At 44.0% G+C, this 20,733-nt stretch overlaps 1 protein-coding gene across 1 annotated transcript in view; it reads right to left on the reverse strand.

The window, feature by feature from the left end:
- Positions 1–20,733, reverse strand: part of SYN3 (synapsin III) — a gene marked incomplete at its 3' end in the record, with an annotated part of 171,043 nt that overhangs the window by 87,698 nt on the left and 62,612 nt on the right. The window contains exon 4 of the mRNA XM_081310861.1: positions 12,587–12,644. Within this exon, the coding sequence (XP_081166987.1) occupies positions 12,587–12,644 (58 nt within the window). The remainder of the gene's footprint in view (positions 1–12,586; positions 12,645–20,733) is intronic.

Consider the following 20,733-nt stretch of genomic DNA (forward strand, 5'->3'; position numbering starts at 1 on the left):
AACTACCATCATAGCCCTATCACCTAGGACATAGTAGGTGCTCAATGCCATTTCTCTAGGATAAATAAAGACACACCTCTGTTCCCAGTGAGCTCAGCATCTACGGGGAGTGAAGGGCAGGCTAACTAGTGATTTCAAAGTGAGCAGATAAGCGTCACAGTGGCCCACGTGAGGTTCTGTGAGAGCAGGCAGGAGACACCTCTTCTTACCAGAAAAAGGAAGACAGCACAGAAACAGTGCCTGAGCTAAATGTTGACACATTTAGGGCAAAAGTGGGGGAAAGGATTTTCCAGGAAGAGAGACTTTCCTAAGCCAGGCAGGGGCTGCGACTCTAGGATGGCTTGGGGAGGGGGGGTGGGAGGACTAGAGTCTAAGGCAGACCCTGGGAGGAGAGGAAACAGGAAGGGGCTAGCCCACAGAGGGTCTTGCCTTTCCACTGGAGACCCACTGACCAAGTCCGCTGCACCAGCCAGCACTTTATGTGTGAATATGTGTCACCAGGTCTTCCAGGTGAGACAGCACCATTGGGAATGGCACACACAGACTCTGGAGTTGGGCTGACTGAGAATTCCAGCTCTGCCACTTATTCATGGTGTGAACTTGGACAAGCCTCAGTCTCCCCATCTGGAGAATGGGAGAACTTACAAATAAACGAGTCCATCTGAAGGGCTCAGCGCATGCCTGGCACTCAGTGAGCATGGATCAGATGCTGACTATTGTCATAAATCTCTCCGGGCCCCAGGCTGTGCCGCTGTCATCTGCACATCACCATCTGCGGACATTCTCTTATGCCACCTTCCAAGCTCCCTGAGAAAAGGGGTTTGTGTAACTCTATTCCAAAGAAAGAAGCTCCTCTGGGTTGCTAAGGGTAGACCTGGAGGACTTACAAAGTCATCCTGGGATAGCAGCCCCCTCTCTCCTTCTCAGGGCACTAGAATATGTGGCCAGACTGGGTCTGGGCCAAAGGAAGCCATCGCAGCGCCTAAGTCCTGATGTGTGCCAGCCCCACCCACTCCTCAGGAGACTGCCCAGGGTGGGCTGGGAGGCTCCTTCGACAACCTAATAGATTGGTTTTCAGTTTAGCATAGCAGCCAGACAGAGTTTTGCAGTGAAGTCATCCAAGTCAATTACAAGGCATTTCCCCTGCTGTGATTTGAGGAGTCTCTCGGTTCTTTCCAGTTTCTGGGGTGTTTCATAATAGGTTCCACCCGGGTTAATTAATAACCCTGGGTTCCTACTGCAAGGCAAAGCCCAAGCCCAGTGTGCAAGCACATCCGGGCTGGGGCTGCTGGCAGGGCTGGGGGAGCCCGGCAGGGGCTCCTCTCATCAGGGAGTGGGCCAGACCCAAGTGGTGGAGACAAGCGCAGGGCTGGGGGGAAATGCAGAATGGCCAGGCCAATGTCGAAGGGCAAAGTGACCATGACAGTGCAGGAGGGTAGGAGAGGGGTGGGGAGACAAGGAGGCGTCTCAAGGCCAGAGATGGCACAGATGGGGAGAAGCACGAGGTGGAGCGTGGAATGGGTCAGGGCAACTGGCAGTACCGAGTGGTGGATACGCGAGGCTGGCTGTGGCTTGCTTTACGGGATACCAGCTTGAGCAGGCCACGTGGGTCTGAGGTCCCAGGTCAGCTCTTCTCCTATATTCTCAAATGCCAAGTCGAGGTATGAGAAGGGAGCTGGGATGGCTGGAGGACACCAGGTCAAGGCCCTGCACCCACATGCATTCAGGGGACAGTTGTGGAGTCTTTTCCATGAACTTCCTTCCCAAGCACAATAATCAAGGATCAGGCATCTTCTCCTCCCACCCACACCAAATCCAGAGCTGAGTTTCTCTGCCTCGTCTCGGGCCACCATGCCTATGCGGTGCACTTACCAAGCCCCCCATTGGCACGTGCATTCTACAGTGAATACCCAGTTCCATTGCCCCAGACTTGAATGGTCCAGGGCACGCCCCCACCCCATTGCCTCTAGGACACAATTTCTAGTTGCACTCCTTGCACACAAAGCTCACCCTGGACAGACTGTTCTCTATCTTGTTTTCCTGCTTCTTCCCCCCACCCTCCCTTCTCCTGCACTGTATAGGCTGACCTTCTCCCCATCTGTGACAAACTGAGATTTAGACCATGCTGTTCAGCTGGAAGGCCTGATGTGCACATCTGCCCGTCCCTCGGTTCTCTTCCTCAAACCCCAGCTGGGCTTCTGCTGCTCTGTGAGGCCTTCCCTAAAACAGTCCAAGGCTGGACAGATCCCTGACATGCTCACCATGACATTTTACAGTCCCCAGCTGAAGGATTCTTCAAGGGTGAAGGGCTCTGTCAGAAAGACCAAGGACAGAGCAGGTGCTCAGTAAGTGTCTCTTGATCCAGGAGCAGGTTTAGATAAGACAGTTTCTGTTTATCTTTTCATGACTCATCCCTCGGGAGCTAATGGGCTTGCTGTGTTCTCCTCTAGAGTGTCTGTCGAATTTCCATTGGATTCTCATTTATCTATCGTCCAGCAGTTCAGGGCCAGGGCCGGGCAGGTGCTGACGAAGAGGGAGCCAGTAAGGAAAGGGGAACGGCCCATCGGTCTCCAGAGGCAGAACCATGGAGCTGGGCTTCCTGATGTGAGTGAATCCCATCCCTCCGCCTTGCTCAGAAAATAACGCCTGGGCTAGACCTCGTCCTCCTGGGACAGCCTTGCCCACATCCCCAGACGAAGTCTCTAAGATCCCGCTCAGGTGCTCACAGGTGGCACAGCTGGACCAGGACACCAGAGGCTCCCCTAGCAGAGAAGACAAAGGGGCTCGAAGGACCAGCCACCTGACAGAGTGGCCAAGGCCCAACCACATTTGGGATCACTGGGGCTTGGTCAGCCCGGGTCCCAGAGTTCCCCTGGCCCACCTGGCTGGATCTCTCCAAGATTCATTATGACTCCTGGTTTCAATCCAGGGTCAGTTGGCTCCATGGCTTTGGGCCTATATGGGGCAGACTGCTGTGATGGAGGGTGTGGCAGAGCATGTGAGCCAGGAGGGAGGGAGAGGGGACCAGAGAGAGAGACGAGGGCAAGGGAGGGGTGGGACAGGATCCCAGCGACCACTTCCTCCAGTTTCCACCACCTCCACATGTTGTCATCAGGTCATGAGTCTATTGATGGATTAACGCACTGGTGAGACCAGAGCCCTCCTGGTCTAATCACTCCTCACATGACCCACCGGGGGACATTGTGACACTGTGGACCAAGTCTTCAACTCATGAACCCTTGGGGGACATTCAAGACCAAACCATAACAGTAACTTAATCTCACAACTCTATAGTGATTTTTGTTTATTGTTATTGCTTAAATGTACAAAGAAACTGAGGCACAGAGAAGTTAAATTACTTCCCCAAGGTCACTCAGGAACTCAAACCCTGCCTATCTGGCTCAGAGTTTGATATAGTACTCATACAGGTTGGAGACATGTAGCTATGCTTAAAGACCACAGAACACAGCCTTGGGGAAAACAGAGAACACACAGCCCTGTGAACAGAGGAGCTGAGCACTAAGCCAGAAACATCAAGGGATGAATAAGAGCCATCAGACTCAGTCAGGGAAAGAGGAGTTCTTTCCTAGAACACCACATATGAATTTGTAATTTATCCAGTTGATCAAAACAGCAGGGTGAGATAGGAGGGGGTTGTGGCCCAGGAACCTGAGCCAAGAGGGGAAAAGCAAAAGAGCTTTCTAAAGACAAATTCAAGAACAACAGCTCTTCTCATAGATCTACTTTATTTAACCTCTACTTTGGTTAAGCCAGACCTGGGTTCAAATCCTAGCTTCGCTACATTCTTACCAGCTGTGTGGCCATGCCTGAGAAATTCATTTAAGCTCTCCAAGCCTCAGTCTCCTCAGCCACAGGTATGCCATGGAGATGAAATGAGTTATTGCTCAGGAAGAAATGAACAGGGCACAGAGCATGCAGTAAATGCTCAATAAAAGCTTGCGAACACCACCATTATTATCGCTTCTCTGTTCTCTATAGACTTCTCCCATTGGTGGACATAAGGTAGGCCCAGGCAGCTGATAAACCCACATTAATCAAGTCCATGGCTAAGGAGAGAAGTGCTTGCTCTTCTGATGAGTTATGGTTCAGCGAGTGTGTCCTAGGATCCCACCTGCCTTTTTTTTTTTTTTTTTTTAATTCTCCCAGCTGGTTCTTAGATTTGAAAAGAAAGAGGCCTCCATGGAGACCTGCACGCTTTTAAAAATAACACAAAACAGAACGTCTGAGGTCAGGGTAAGCCAAGCCAAACAAATAAATCTTGCAGGATTGTGTTAACAAAACAAGGCTTATTGGATCAGAGCAGCAGAATCCTGTCGGACTCGGCCCCGCACAGAAACGCCAAGCTCTGGTGAATTTCAAACACAAGGAGGTCAAACAGGAAGACCCAATTATGGAGCACTTCAGAGTTCAGCATCAATGTCTGGCCTGGAACCAAGAGAGCATTCTACCCAGGATGGACCCCAGAATCTGTGGGTCCTGCAGAGTCCTAGAAACCCAGATCTGAAGAGTGTTGCAGATCATCCACGCAATCCCCATGGAGGGTGTTTGGCCAGAAGTTATCAAAACTATCAGAATTATAAATGTGCTTTTGAAGGTCGTGTTCTCTGAGAGGCAGACTCTGGGGTGGATATTGGCTTGAGAAGTTCATTAGGAGGTCTCTGGGAATGGATGTCGCTGGTCGGTGGAGGAAAGGCAGGAGTGAGTACCGCAGGCGGAGAAGTCCAGCCACACCAGGGGCCCAGCAAGATCTCTGTCAACTCCACCGAGACCTCGCGAGATGCCACGGCCTTTCAGTTTGTCTCAAATTGGGGTGAAGTGTCCCGGGGCCTTTATATCATTGGAGAAAACTGTCCCCAAGAAAGAGACGTGGCCTTGGGCAAAGCAGTGCTCTTCACCCGAGGCACTTCCACGAGACAGCTGAGGTCTATCTTCTGGGAGCACTTCAGCAGCTGCAGAGGGGCGGGGAGTTCTTTATGCCTAGAGTACACTGTGGCATCTACTACGTGCACTGCTGGTGCAGTGAGTTGTTCTGCTTCAAGGAATGAATCCTACAGATATGCTAATAGATATGCTAACAACAGGTTTAGCATTTCCTGCAACAGTAAAATTATGGAAAACAAACTATGACGGGACAGAAACCTAGGCGATCCTTAACAAGAGTGAGATCTCTGCATGTGCCCCCCTTGGAATAAACTCCAGGATGCATTAAGTGAAAAGTCGGGGTTTCAATGAGTATGGAGAAGCAGAAGGGCACGTGTGGATGTTGAGAGGCCAAAGGGGTGGATGGTGCCGTCACCGTTGTCTTTAACAGGCCTATGTCCATCCCCCTTGGTTTTCTCCTACACAACAGAATTGACACCCCCAAATTTACACTCCCCAGATTCTTTTGCCACATGGCTCCTGTTCCTTCCTACCAAGGGGAGGTGTTCATACAGGAACTGAGTTAGGGAGGAGGCAGCCACAGAAAGTCCACCAACAGCAGCAGCAGATGGAGGAGTTGGTGGAGGCCTGTGGCATCATGGGAGGGCAGGCTCAGGTTTCTTTGGTGACCACAGTGGCAGTTTCAACAATAGCAGTGGTGGTGACGACAGTGGCCAGAGGACCTCTGTGGCTCTGGGTACTATGACTTCCCCTTTGGGTCCATTTGTAATCAATCCTTATTAAACCCTCCTCCAAAATACCTAGAATGGCTTATGTTTTTTTCTGACCAACTACCCTTTATGAAACGTACACATGTGGACTTGAACATGGCATTGGAAACCTCTTTAGGAAATTGCCTGAGAAACCAGCACCAGTGGTCAGCTGCACTAAAGAGAAGCGGATGGTGAGGGCAGGTTTGCGGGGAGACTTTTCTCCAGATACTACGTTGCACCTTTTTTTTTTATTTTTAACTCTTGGAATTTGTTACTTTTACTCCTCAAAATAAATAAAAGAAAAATGAATACAGTCTTTTTTTTTTTTTTAAGTCTTATTAGGTAATGAATTTCCTGGGAACTCCTCCCTGAATTAGCTGCCTGATATCTGCCAGAGCATTTCCAGCACAGGAGACTCCCTACCTACCAAGGTCACAGGAATGTCCCATTCAGCATTAGTTGGCTCTGCTCAGTAGCTTGTGTTTATACCAAGTTGAAATCCATCTTTGTATTGTCCCTAAAGAAAAGGGGGACGGCAAAACACTATGTCCCCAAATGCCCCTTTTTCTGTTTTCAAAGAAACCTAGCCGAGCTAAAGGAACAATAGGCGCTAACCCAGGCCAGGAAGTCCAGACACATATGATCCTGAAGGATGTGGCTTTCCCGGTGCACACAGGGAAGGAGGGCAAGAGAGCATTCCTGCATGTACACAGGACAGTTGCTCCTGGGGCTGCTGCTGACCAGGAAAACAAATTGAGACAGCTGATGCTGAAGATGTCACTGTTTCTGCAGCCTGACATCTAAGATCCTTCTCCGAGCGGGGACTGGGGTGGAACTGAGGGCTCAGCCTGTCACCACTGAACTCTTCTTGGAACAGTCGCTGATCTCTTGTAAACTTTCCCCAATAAATACTACGTCTCACACACTGTCTCGGGCACACTCTTTGGCCTTTCCAACCTACCCCCTGCTCTGGCACAACTGGGGGTGGACAGATCCTCTAGGATTGCACCCTTAGCCTGAACTAATATGGGAAACAAGTTAGGGTTCAAATTTCTGCTCTATCGCTCATTTCTTCTGATGGTTTAACCTTTTTGAGCCCCAATTTCTTCATCTGCCAAATGGATTTGGTTGGATCCATTTATCTTAATATGCCCTTGTGAGGCTGAAACAAGTTTATGTGTGGAAAGCGCTTTAACCAATACATACTGGTTATTGGTTATTGATCTTGATATCAGCAAAACTGGCAGAAAAATGCAGTGAAGTTCAGCTAACTGGGTTCAACCAGACCCCTGCCATTTATTAGTTGGGTAACTGTGGCAAGCCCTTCGCGCTCTGAGCTCAGTTTCTGTAAGATGAGGTGATAATAATGCCAACCTCAACAGTGAAAAGCACTTGGCTTTACCTTGTAAGGACTCGACATTCGGTAGCTATTACTTATCAACCACTGGTTCAAGTGGTGGGATTCGTAGAGTAGACTGGGGCCGGCCAGAAGCCTCTCTTCCTCTGTGCCAAACACCTCCAGTTCCTTGACGGGATCCTCTCGTCTCACAGGCCTTGGTTCCTATCATTCCCATTTCCTCAGGAGGCCTTCTGAGTTGTTATTTTCTCTTTACGGTCTCACACTACAACTGGATCTCTTGCTAGACTCTGGATAGAACATTGCATATATTTGGTGTCGGGGAGGGGAGCTTAGGGGCCATCACGTTTCTGCATTCTGATGCTGCATGTAGGTGACACAGCCTGAAATAGCATCATTTTGGGGGTAACAACCATAACTATAGTTTATTGGGCATCTACCATATGTGTCAGAAACTACACTAAGGGCTGGGGATGTGGCTCAAGCGGTAACGCGCTCGCCTGGCATGCGTGTGGCCCGGGCACCACATACAAACAAAGATGTTGTGTCCGCCAATAACTAAAAAATAAATATTAAAAAAATGTTCTCTCTCTCTCTCTCTCTCTCTCTCTCTCTCTCTCTCTCTCTCTCTCTTTAAGAAAAAAAAAAAAACTACACTAAGCATATTACATTAACTCATTTAATTCACCTAGTATCTCCAGGGGATAGAAATGGTTATTTCCATTTTTCCAACCAAGAAATTGATACTTGGAGATATTATAAGTAGATCAAAGACAATCAAAAGATACTGGAGCTGAGATTCCATCTGCAGTTTGTCTTACTCTGAAGTCACACTCTTAACCTTCATGCCATATCTCCTCCCACAAATATTAGGCTGTGTTCAACTTAAATCTTAGATCTTTTTTTTCTTCTTCTTCTCATGTGATTTTAATATGTTGAGTCTCTTCAAGACTGGTCTTTTGCAGCTGAGTTTTAGAATGGAACCTGGTATTGTATTCCTATGCAATTTGATCATACCAGATGTAATCTGGCACATTCTCTCTCCTATTCTGCTTCAACACATTCGCAAATGTAATTGGTAAATTATGATTAAGAAGGAGTGCAAACTGGGCATGGTGGTGCACGCCTATCATCCCAGCAGCTCAGGAGGCTGAGGCAGAGGGATCTTGAGTTCAAAGCCAGCCTCAGCAACAGTGAGGCACTAAGCAATTCAGTGAGACCCTGTCTCTAAATAAAATACAAAATAGGGCTGGGGTGTGGCTCAGTAGTGAGTGCCCTTGAGTTCAATCCCCAGTACTCCCTCCACCCCAAAAAAGAAGGAGTACAGAAAGAGAGCCATTAGATTATTCAAGGTGCTTTTGTATCAAGTAATCATTCCCCACTAAGGGGAATGTTCAACCTGTTACCAACTCATAAAATTGAATTGACAGCCAACCACCATTACTTCATCTTGCTGATAACCATTTCTTGAAATATCACATGGTCATCATAGTCAATGTCAACAGTTAAGATCTAGTCTAAGAAAGGTTGTCCCAGAAAGAATTATGCATTGAAGGCTGAAATTGAAGAAATAGGAAAATAGGTTGAGCACCCCCAATCTGAAAATCCAAAACCCAAAATGCTCTGGAATCGGACATTTTATGAGCATGAATGTGTTACCACCAGCGGAAAATTCCGCCTTTGACCTCATGTGATAGGATGCAGTCAAGACAGAATTGTGTCATTTCCTTCAGTCTATGTGCATGGGGGTGTACATGAAACAAATGAATTTCACGTTTCGATTTGGGTCCCATCTCAAGAAGTATTCTAAAATCTGAAAAAAAAAATCTGAAACACTTCTGGTCTCAAGTATTTTGGAGAAGAGATTCTCTATCTGTTCAGAGTCCAAAGTATTTACATTTTTTTAAGGGAAAAAAAATCTCATCTTTACTTTCAGAAGATATTTATGTTGAGGAAATATGGGGAGAGCAGAAGAAAGAGGTGTCCAACAGCTTTCGCTGGAATCAACACTGATCTATACCTATCTTCACCCCAACTCCAACACCACACAAGAACAAAGACTCCAAGGGAGACCCTGGTATTCCCATGTAACTCTGTGGCTGGCCAGCCGCCTCCTCTTGCCTTTCTTACCTGCTGGAGCAAGGTGTGACTGTTCCTTCTGCTTTGGTACCTCTGTGAACACTGAGGAAAGGCCGAACACGGGAATTTCAAATGCTTTTGTTTTATTGGAGACTCTGACCTCCCAGACTGCAAGTCTACTTAATGTTAATCCATTCATCAGTCTCATTTCCAAGTCCCACAGAGGGGTGACTTGCGCCTGTGGGAAGAAAAACCTCTGCTTCAAATATAAAAAGAGGAGAGCTTGACATGCCAACCACCCTGGCCTGATGTTCTCAGGTTCTCCTCGGATCCTGCTGTGAAGACCCCACAGAGCCAGCAGGGCATTCTGGGTGATGGAATGCAAATGGATGCACTGACCCCTGCGGCTTCCCCAGGGCATCTTGACTCCTGGCTCTGTGAGAGCCAGGCCCCACAATTTTTAAATTGAGGGAAAGAAGGTGGAGAGAAGGGTGGAGGCTTCCTTCTAGGCCAACCACAACTAACTCTTTCGTCCTGTCCAGCAAATCCCAGACAGTGCAATTATCTGGTTAATTTGGCCCTTGGTTGAGAGACAAGCTCCCCAAATTCAAGGCCAGCTTAGACTAAATAGTGGCTTCCGTCCTAAACCTTTCCCCAAATGCTAGAGGATGCCTGTGAGATTCCTGAGAGGTCACTTGTGTGACCCACCCATTGATCCAGATGGGCAAAGAGAAGAGACTCAGGCTCCAAGACGGGCTTGGGAAAATATATCTTCCAGAGGAAAAATGACCAAATGACCTGCTAATTGGTTTCCTGGCTAATTTACCTTCTGGCTTCCATGGAGAGGCATGGCCGGAAATGAGGATGACTCAATTAGCCAAGGTTTCCCAGCATGATTTTAGCCCTCATAGACCAGCTGTGCATCTGTCCCCAGGGTCCCTGGGTGAGCTATTCTCATGACAATCCCCTCTGATGCCCCTGCTTAAAGATTTTCTACCTACAAGTTGGGCCAAAGGCAGCGCTGAGACGAAAGGGAGATATTAAGACACCCACCTGGGGTGGCCACAAGGGGATGAGACAGGGCCAGCTCAGCTGGCGACTGAGCATGTACCAGATGGTTTACGGAAACCTCAGATTTTTGAGGGAAGATTAAGGCGCCATGATTTATCGCTTTTGGAAACCGACGAGCAGCCTGGAATCTGTGGAATCTATCAGTGATTCATTCTGCAAGTATTTCCCTTAGCTCTCATCTGTGCCAGGCCCTGTGCCACTCACAGAGTGGGATCCAGACAGCCAAGCTCCCTGGCCTCATGCAAACGATCCACCCTGGACACTTAGTACAAAACTCAGGTAAGAGCCAGGAAGGAAAAGCTGAGGTGTTTTGCAAAGGAGTCACCAGGCTACCTGACTTAGATAGGGATGGGAAAAGGAGTCTTTGGGCAAAGGACTTTAACACTTTTAGAGAACAATTTTTTTTTTTTTTTTTTTTTAGAAAGGTCACTCTAGCCTTTGTATGAAAAATAATTCAGAGATGGGTAGAAAGTGGATTAAGAAGCTCATATGAGGGTGTGGGGATGAAGCTCAGGGGCAGAGTGCTTGCCTAGCATGGGCAAGGCCCTGGGTGGAGGGGGGGAAGTGCAGAGTCAGCAGGCTCTGGCGAGTGAAAAGGTGTAGAGGTGGAGGAAGAGGGGGGCACCCAGGAGACTGTGCAGGTTTCTGGCTAAGGTGCACTCATTGAGGTCTACCCATTCTTCAGGGCATCTCCATAGCTCTCCCTGCTGGAGGCCCGGCTCCCTCCGTTGGTAGTGGCCTCTGCTGCCCAGGGCACCAAGTCTGGGCTCCCTGCCCTGACCTTCTGTGCTGAAGCTCTATGAAGACTCACCGCACCTCCCTTCCTAGACCACAAGCTTTTTTGGGACGGGGTCCCTGATTTGATCCTCATACCCTGCATGAGCAGCTAGCGCAGTAGACACTTGACAAATATTTGCAAAATGAACAAAAATAAACTGGTTTTCTTTTTTTGTGAAGGAAAACCAGTAGACATTGGATCCACTTGAAAGCCACAGGATCACATTGAAATTCAAACTGTAGGTGCTTTGCGACGAAGCCAATTCAATTTGATGCTCAGAGGGCCCTTTCTCTCTCTTTGCCATACAAGGCTCCAAAAGTGCAGGGAGAGAAAAAGCCATGACCCCCTGCCCCAGTTTTTAAAAACTGTGCTTCTCCCAAATAATTTTATACCAGGTCCTTATCTCTCTTACTTACCGTTTGCCTTTGATGATGATGAAGAGGGGGAGGAAGGAGAACTAGGAGGAGGGGGAGGGGGAAGAGGAGCTTTTATGAAGTGCCAGTGTATACCGGGCACTCTCCTAGGCTCTCTTTATGCACTAACTCACTCCCAGCACCCCATGAACATAGGTATATGCTGCTATCACCCCAAGAGTCCAGGTGAAGAGCTGGGGAGAGCTTTTTTGCTGCAGCATCAATGCCACCAGCTGGTTAAGGGTGGCATTGGGATTCAGAGCCAGAGGCTGCCTCCAGAGTCCGGGCTCCAATGTGCTCTCTAAAGCCTGCAGAGTGCTCGCAGCAAGGAGCTGCTCACTTGATGAGTGGGAGGAACCCCTCATCTGGACTAAAGGGACCAGAAACTTCTAGTCCTGATTCTGCCACTGATTTCCTATGCACCCTTGAGCACATCTGTGGTTTTTTCCACATAAAACAAGGGACCTGGTGGGGCACAGTGGCGCACACCTGTAATACTAGCCTCTGAGGCAGGAGGATCACGAGTTCAAAGCCAGCCTCAGCAAAAGTGAGGTGCTCAGCAACTCAATGAGACCCTGTTTCTAAATAAAATACAAAATAGGACTGGGGATGTGGCTCAGTGGTCGAGTGCCCCTGAGTTCAATCCCCAGTACCCATCCCCAGAAAAAAAGGGGGGTGGCTGGATATTGATAACTGGCCATAATAAGAGCTAGTATTCTTAATTCTGTTCTTTCTCAAGGTTTTAAGTAATTAAGTTCCAACAACAATTTAAAAAATTGAGGCACAGAGAGATGAAGTCATCGATTCAAACCTGGAAAGCCAGAGCACCAGGATTCCAACACGTCACCCTCCGAAACTATACTCCCTATCGACGTGGTTCTAAGGAGATGTCTCCAGGACCATAGGAAACAGGTTGGGGTAGAGATGAGATAGAAATACTTTGGGGGTCTCTCTGCCCATGAACATCAGAACAGCTCAACTTGCCTCTATTTGTAGAATGAGCTCCTACTTTGTATTTCCTGCGAAGAAAAGTTGTGCTGCTAAAACAAAAAAGGTGGAAGTTGCTGGACCAAATAATTCTGGGATTTAATGAGACTCCCAGGTATAAGCAGGATTTTTTCTGGCCATCATAGTTCATTTTGGCTGCAAAAGGTGGGATCAAGGTTCCTCCTGGGAAGGACCCCAGCTTAGAAAAGAGCAGGGTGGTAGAGCTCAGGACTCCACTCCCACCTACCTGTTCCACTCGGATCTCAATCTCTCCATTCACCCTCTTGCCATGGAAATACTTGGACCTGCAAGGAGAGGAAGAAATCGACTGAGTAAGGATGCAGACTGCTCTGCTGCTTCCTCCCAAAGGCCTTACCCAAGAAGTGCCTGCCGCCTTCCCTCTCACCGCCCCTCTTGACTGATGACTGCCCCATTATTTAGAGGCAACGTGTGGTGGATGGAAAGAGAACAGGCGGAAGATGGAAGACTCAGAATTTTGGTGCTGTCAAACCACTTGACCTCCCTATGTCTCAGTTTTATCCTTTGCAGAAGAAAGCTGTTAATTGATTGGGTTATTCATTTTTTTTTTAATAATAGCTACACTATGGAACCAATCTAGGTGCCCTTCAACGACGAATGGATGAAGACATTGTGGTATAAACACACAATGGAATATTACTCGGCCTTAAAGAAGAATAACTTTTGACTTTTGCTGGCAAATGGATGGATCTGGAAAACCAAAGGCTGAATGTTCTCTCTGACATGCAGATGCTAACACACAGTGAGGGGGTGGAGGGAAGAATAGAAGTTCACTGGATTAGACAAAGGGGAATGAAGGAAATGGGAGATGGGAGTAGGTACGACAGTAGAATGAATCAGACATAACTTTCCTATGTTAAATATGAATACACCACTGGTGAATGAAACATGTACAATCACAAGAATAGGATCCTGATTAGAATGAGTTATACTCCATGTTTAATATGTCAAAATACACTCTATTGCCAGTATATCTAAAAACAACATATAAAGACCTCCCCACAAAAAAAGATATTAATAGGCGTGCAACATATTTCTAAGGTTTATCTTAAAAATTAAATGAGATAATATTTACAGACACAGGGTTCAAGCTTGTAGATTAGAAGAAGGCTGCATTTCTAGCTGCTCCATGGCTCGGGATTGAAGTAGTGGAAGTTGTGCTTCTCAGTGAGGTAAGTGAAAGCGAGGATTCACTGAAATTGAACTCTGGGCAGTCAGAGTGTCTTAGAGACTCAGAAATTTGAGTGCTTTGAATAAAGAACAAGAAAGAGCACCTCGGAGCCCATCCAGCCGTGGCAGAGGTGGCAGCAGTGGGAGGGAACACACGAGGCAGGTGTCACACGGACAAACCCACAGACTAAAAAGGCCCACAGACTAGCAGCCTGCACTTAGCTGATCCAAGGGCTGGAGAGTGAACCTGTGTTTGGAAAGTACAGTGTGTTTCTCAACTGACAAGTGCAGAGCTGAGCTGGGGGCCAATCTGAGGAGGCCACGCTGCAGCTGCTGCAGGAGGTCGCAGCAAGCCCTGCCATACTGTCCCGGCTGGTGCCTACCCTGTGGCCCGGGGTGTGCGGAGCAGAAAGTGAGTGAATCAGGCACAGAAGAGATCACATCCAGGGGTCAATCAGAAAAACAAAAGGGAGCACAGCTTTGCCTTTGAGTCCGGTGGCTCATGGGACCAGATGAAGGGGCCAGGGAACGGATGAGGCAGGTGTGAACATACTCAGGGACTCATCCTGGGAAGGTTGTCTTCATGGGCAGCAGAATGTGGAGAATGGGCTCCCTTACCCTGGGAACAGAATTCTTAGGAGGCTCCTGAGATCCAGACTCCCAGCCGAGGCTGGCCCCACGGGTGTGTGGATCTAATCGCTCTGGAGCAGGTACCACCCAGTGAAGTTCTAAGTCCCACCCCTTGGAATTCCCCTCAGAGAACCGTGCCACAGCCCCACCCGGAGCGCATCCCTCCCGTCTGTGTGAACAGACTCCAATCCTTGGCTCTTCCCACTTCGTCCTACCTTACACTGATAAGAAGGAAAGATAAGAGCTATTTCAATGGGCCTCTTTTAGGCCACTTGAGCTGGCAGCTCAGTGAGCAACAACCACACAAAAGAAAAAAAATAAAGGAAGAGGTCGACAATCTCCAGTCCTCCCACCCCACCCCCTCAACAGTCCAAGGAGAAATGGAAAGGAGGACGGCTGGGCCTAGGAAGTGACCACTTATTCTTAGTGACTGTTTAGACCAGCTCAGTGAAGATGACTCTTCTATTTTTCATTAAGAATCTTTCCTTTCTTCTTATTTATTTTTTTGTTGGTGTTTTTGATGTGTGGATAACTTCATGGACATATGCATATGTATACTCTCATGCTTCTTTGTTTCCTCATTTTTTACCATATTTTATGATGCATTTCCTTGCAATGTCTTTTGAGAGTTAGGATTTGGGTTGTCTTATTTTTGTGTTGGTTTGTGTCTGAATGATCCTCTTCTCTCCTTTTTTCTCCGACCAACAGCCACATTCCTCTCATTCTCTCTTGCTTTACTTCGTTTTCTTATTTTTCTCCTCCATCATGTGCAGCAACTCCTCTGCATTCTCTCTGTTCACATTTTGAGCATCCTGAGCTTTCTTCTACCTCCTTAGCACATTATTGTCATTTTCTACTAATGACCTATATTTCTACCATCTTTTAGAACTATTTGGTTTCACTGTCTTTTAGAACAGTAGCTCCTGCCCCCACCATTAATGTTGTTGCGATTATCAGTGCTGTGAGTAACACAGCTGACACCTGCTGTTTAATGTCACATCCAGTTTATGGTTATTTATTGTTTTTGCTGTCAGCAATTGCTGACCCAGCCATTCCTGTTTTTGTGGTGATTCGGGTTATGCATGTCTTACTAGGCACCAGGTATTTATTTCAATGCTGTCTACTGTTGGCTTCGATTGTTGCTATTATTGGTTTTCTACTTTTCTGTGAGGTGCTAGGAATCTACAGGCACAATACAAGCTCACAGGGTAGACTCCTTGACTGAACTGATCCCAGCCAAAAGACAGCACACCTCCCTCCATACAAAAATTAACCACCTGAAACTTCAGCTATACTTTAATACAAAGAATAGAAGAGATAAAAATCCAAACTAATAACCTGGCCCCAAGTAGGAACAGTTAGAGATGGACCCTCTGGTGAATATGGACATTCACTCCTACAGCAAAAAGAGAGACAATGAAGACAAAGGCCGTGGATACCATACCTACAAGGGGTCTTACTCTAGATCATTCTAGGTTACTTTGGCAAATGAAGGTCGTGCCCTAGAAAGTCCTACATGTAAGAGTAGAAGAGAAATCTCTTCCAACAGACGCATGAAATCCAACATAGGAATCCAAGGAATACGAAAAAAACAAGGGAACACAATGCCTCCTGAAGTTCATGATTCACTAGCAACTAACTCCAAAGATACTGAAGTGGATGAAATATAAAAAATTCAAAAGAATGATTATAAAAATGATCAATGAAATTCAAGAGGAAACAGAAAAACAACTGAATGAAGGAAGGAAGTCAGTACTGGAAACAAATGAAAAATTCAATAAGGAGACAGATATATTGAAAAAGAAGCAAACTTCTTGGAAATGAAAGACCCAATAAAATGTTCAGTTAAAAGTCACTCTAACAGAGCAGACTCTGCTGAAGACAGTTTCTCAGAGATGGAAGACAAAGTGGCCAACATTGAATATTTGGACAGTATTAAGGAAAATAAGTAACCTTGAAGAGAACATATAAGAACTCTTGGACAACTTTAAGGGACCAAATTTAAGAATCATTGAAATTGAAGATGGTTGTGTGATACAGACTCATGGAATGGATAACCTCTTTAGGAAAATAATAATAGAATGATTTCAAAATCTTGAGAATGAGCTGAATATCCAGACGCAGAACACATTCAAAATCCCAAATAGACAAGATTGAACAAGAATCTCTTCATGACACATTATAATTAAAATGCCTAACATAGGGAACAAGGATAGAATTTTAAAAGACTTAAGAGAAAAATATCAGGCCACATTTAGTGGCAAGCCAATTAGAATTGCTTTTGATTTCTCAGCATAAACTGTAAAAGCCAGGAGAGCTTGAAATGATGTGTTCTAAGCTCTGAAAGAAAATAACTGTCAACTAAGATTGCTACATTCAGCAAATCTTTCCTTCAGAGTTAAAGAAGAAATAACCCCCCCCCCCAGATAAGTAAAAACTAAGAAAAAAAAATCATGACTACTAAGCTATAATAGTCACTATAGACAAGATTTAAAGAAATATTCCACCCAGAGGAAATTAAAAACAAATCCCAGAGCTCACAGATGAACAATCTCATTTGAAGAGTAGCTAAGCAAATGAGAAACAGGACCAAATCAAACATTAAAAATAAAGCAAAATGGTGGGAATGAATAAACCTCCCTATAAAATAACATTAAATGTAAGTGCTCTCAACTCTCCAATTAAAAGACATAGACTGGTAAAATGAAATGTAAAAAAGATGCAACTATATGTTGTTTGCAAGATACTCATCTTACCAGCCACAGGCTATAAGTGAAAGGATGGAAATTAATATACAAGATAAATGGAGACCCCATAGCTACTCATGCTTGTATCAGACAAAGCAGAGCTCAAAGCAAAATTAATCAGAAGAGACATAAAAGGGTATTTCATACTAGTAAAGGGAATAATCCAACAATAAAATATAATTACAGTAAATATTTATGCCCCAGATGTTAGTGTATCTAATTACATGAAACAGACACTACTTGAATTAAAAACTCAGACTGCAGTACAATAATACTGGCTGATTTCAACATACCTCTCTCACTAATATAGGTCTACAGACATAAACTCATTAAAAACTCTTTGAACCTGATAATATTGTAAATCCAATGTACTTAGCAGACATCTCTTAAATATTTTATCCAACAACAGCTTAAATATACATTACATTCTTCTTAAGCAGCTTATGGAAACTTCTCCAAAACAGACCACATTATAAGCCACAAAGCAATTCTTAGCAAATACAAAAAAAAGTTGATATAATTCCTTGAATTTTATCAGATCATAATGGAAAAAATATTAGAAATCAGAACAAAACCAAAAATAAAACACCAAATTCTACAGAAATTAGCACATTAAGATTGAACAATGTACTTTTGAATGATGAATGGGTATAGAAGAAACCAGGAGAGAAATTTTAAAATTATTAGAATCAAATGAAAATAGTGATACAAGGTACCAGAACTTCTGGAACACCATGAAGGTCACTCTAGGAGGAAAGTTTATAGCTATGAATGCCTACATGAAAAAATCAGAAAGACCCCAAATACACAAACTGATAATATATCTTAAGATCCTTAAAAAGAAGGAAAAAATACACTTCCCAAAACCAGTAGAAGCGATTAATTAAAATATTAATTGATATTAGTGCTGAAATCAATGAAATTGAGAAAAAAATACAAAGCATCAATGAAATGAAAGAGTCGGTTCTTTGAAAAGGTAAACAAGATTGATAAATTATTATCCAAACTAACCTAAAGAAAAAGAGAGAAGACTCAAGTTAGTAAAAATAGAGATGAAAAAGGAGAAATCACCATAGATATATCAGAAATCTGGAGGATAATTAGAGACTATTTTGAAAATGTATACTCAAAAAAATTGGAAAATCTAGAAGAAATGGATACATTTCTGGATACATATGGCCTTCCAAAAGTGAATCAAGAGGACATAGAAAACCTAAACAGACCAATAACAAGCAATGAAATAGAAAAAGTAATAAAAAGTATAAAAAGCCTTCCAACAAAGAAAAGCCAAGGATCAAATGAATTCTCAGCTGAATTACACCAGTCCTTTAAAGAAAAACTAATGCCAATGCTCCTCAAATTATTCCATAAAATAGAAAGGGACGGAACACTTCCAAATTTATTCTATGAAGCCAGTAACACCCTCATACCAAAACCAGATAAGGACACATCAAGGAAAGAAAACTACAGACCAATATCCCTGACAAACTTAGATGTTGAATTCTTAATAAAATATTAGCAAATCATATTAAAAACATATTAAGAAGATTGTCCATCATGACCAAGTTGTATTCATCCTAGGGATGTGAAGATGGCTTAACATATACAAGTCAATAAATTTAATTCATCATACAAACATAATTAAGAACAAAAATCACTTAGTCATTTCAACAGAATCACAGAAAGCCTTTGGCAAAATTCAGCACCCATGCATGATTTAAAAAAAAAAAATCACCGAAGAAACTAGGCTTAGAAGGAACCTACCTCAACATTATAAAGTTCATGTATGACAATCCAAAGTCAACATCATAGGGAATGTGGAAAAACTTAAAAGTCTGGAAAGAGACAAGGAGATCCACTCTTACCATTCCTATTCAATAAGTACTAGAAATTCTTACCAGAGCAATTAGGCAAGAAAAGGAAATAAAAGGGATAAAAATCAGAAAGGAAGAAGTCAAATTATCCCTGTTTTCAGATGATATGGTCCAGTACATAAAAGATACAAAAAACTCCACCAATAGATTGCTAGAGAGAATAAACAAATTCAGCAAAGTAGCAGATTGCAAAATCAACATACAAAAACCTGTAGCTTTCTTATATACCAATAAAAAAAGAAAGAAATTGGGAAAACAATCCCAATCAAAATGGCTCCTTTAAAAATTTCTAGGAATAAACCTAACCCAGGAGTTGAAAGACCTCTGCATGGAAGAAAGAAACATGGAAGAAAGAAATTGAAGAAGACCCAGAAGATGGAAAGATCTCCCATGTTCATGGATAGGCAGAATTCATATTGTTAAAGCAATATATGGATTCAAAGCAAGCCCTCTCAAAATATCAATGACATCCTTCACAGAAGTAGAAAAAAAACAGTCCTAAATTTCATTTGGAAGAATAAAAGGCCCAGAATAGCCAAAAAATTCTAAGCCAAAAGAGCAATTCTAAGCAAATTATACTACAGAGTTCAAATAATGCTATGGAGATACAGTAACAAAAACTGTATGGTATTGGTATAAAAACAAACACATAGATTAGTGGTACATGAAAGAATATGGAGAAAAACTCACCCGATATAGTCAACTGGACAAATGTGCCAAAAACACACATTGGAGAAAAGAAAAACAAAAGAGTGCTGGGGAAACCAGTTATCTACATGTCAAAGGAGAATAGACCCTTATCTCTCACCCTGCACAAAAATCAACTCAAAGTGAATCAGACCTAGGAACTAATTATACCAGAAACTATGTAACTCCTAGAAGAAACTGTAGGGTCAACACTCCAACATATAGACACAGGCAACCACTTTCTCAATGAGACCCTGAAGTTCAGGAAATTATGCCAAGAGTTAATAAATGGGATGGCAACAAATTAAAAAGCTTTTGCACAGTAAACAGTATAATTAAGAGCATGAAGAGAGAACCTCAAGCATGTGAAAAAAATCTTTGTCAGCTACTTTTCCACCATAAGATTAATATTTAGAATGTATAAAGCAGTCAAAAAACTTACCATCAAAAAACCCCCCAAATAACCCAATTAACAAATGGACAAATAAACTAGACAGAAGAAATACAAATGACCAACCCATGCATGAAAAAAATGTTCAACATCATTAATAATTGGGTAAATGCAAATCAAAACTACACTGAGATTTCATCTCACTCCAGTCAGAATGGCAGCCATCAAGAATACAAACAATAATAAATGCTAGAGAGGATGCAGGAAAAAAGAAACACTTTTACACCGTTGGTGGAATTGCAAATCAGCACAACCACTATGGAAATCAGTATGGAGGCTCTTCAAAAGACTAGGCATGGAACCACCATATGACCCTGCTGTACCACTTCTCAGTAGTTACCATGAAGAATGGAAGTCATTATATTATAGTGCCATGCATGCCCATTTTCATAGCAGTGTAATTCACAATAGCTAAACTATGGAATCAGGCTAGGTATTCATCAATGAATGAATGGAAAAAGAAAATGTGGTGTGTACACACACACACACACACACACACACACAAACATACAATGGAGTTTCGTTCAGTCATAATGAAGAATGAATAATGTCATTTGCAGGAAAATGAATAGGACTTAGACATTATGCAACAGAGGAATGTAGAAGAAAGTCAAAGAAAGTGATGCTTACTTTAACTTTCTTCTACATTCCTCTGTTGCCCCTATTATCTGTAAATGGCATTACTACCTACCCACTGCTCAAAGTAGAAACACAGAAATCATTCTTGTGACCTCTTTCTCCCTGCCTGTCCTCATTGATTTTATATTCTATTTATTTCTTAAATCTATCCACTTGC

The sequence above is a fragment of the Spermophilus citellus genome, assembly GCF_964194105.1.
Source record: "Spermophilus citellus genome assembly, chromosome: 10".
Taxonomy (NCBI): Eukaryota; Metazoa; Chordata; class Mammalia; order Rodentia; family Sciuridae; genus Spermophilus; species Spermophilus citellus.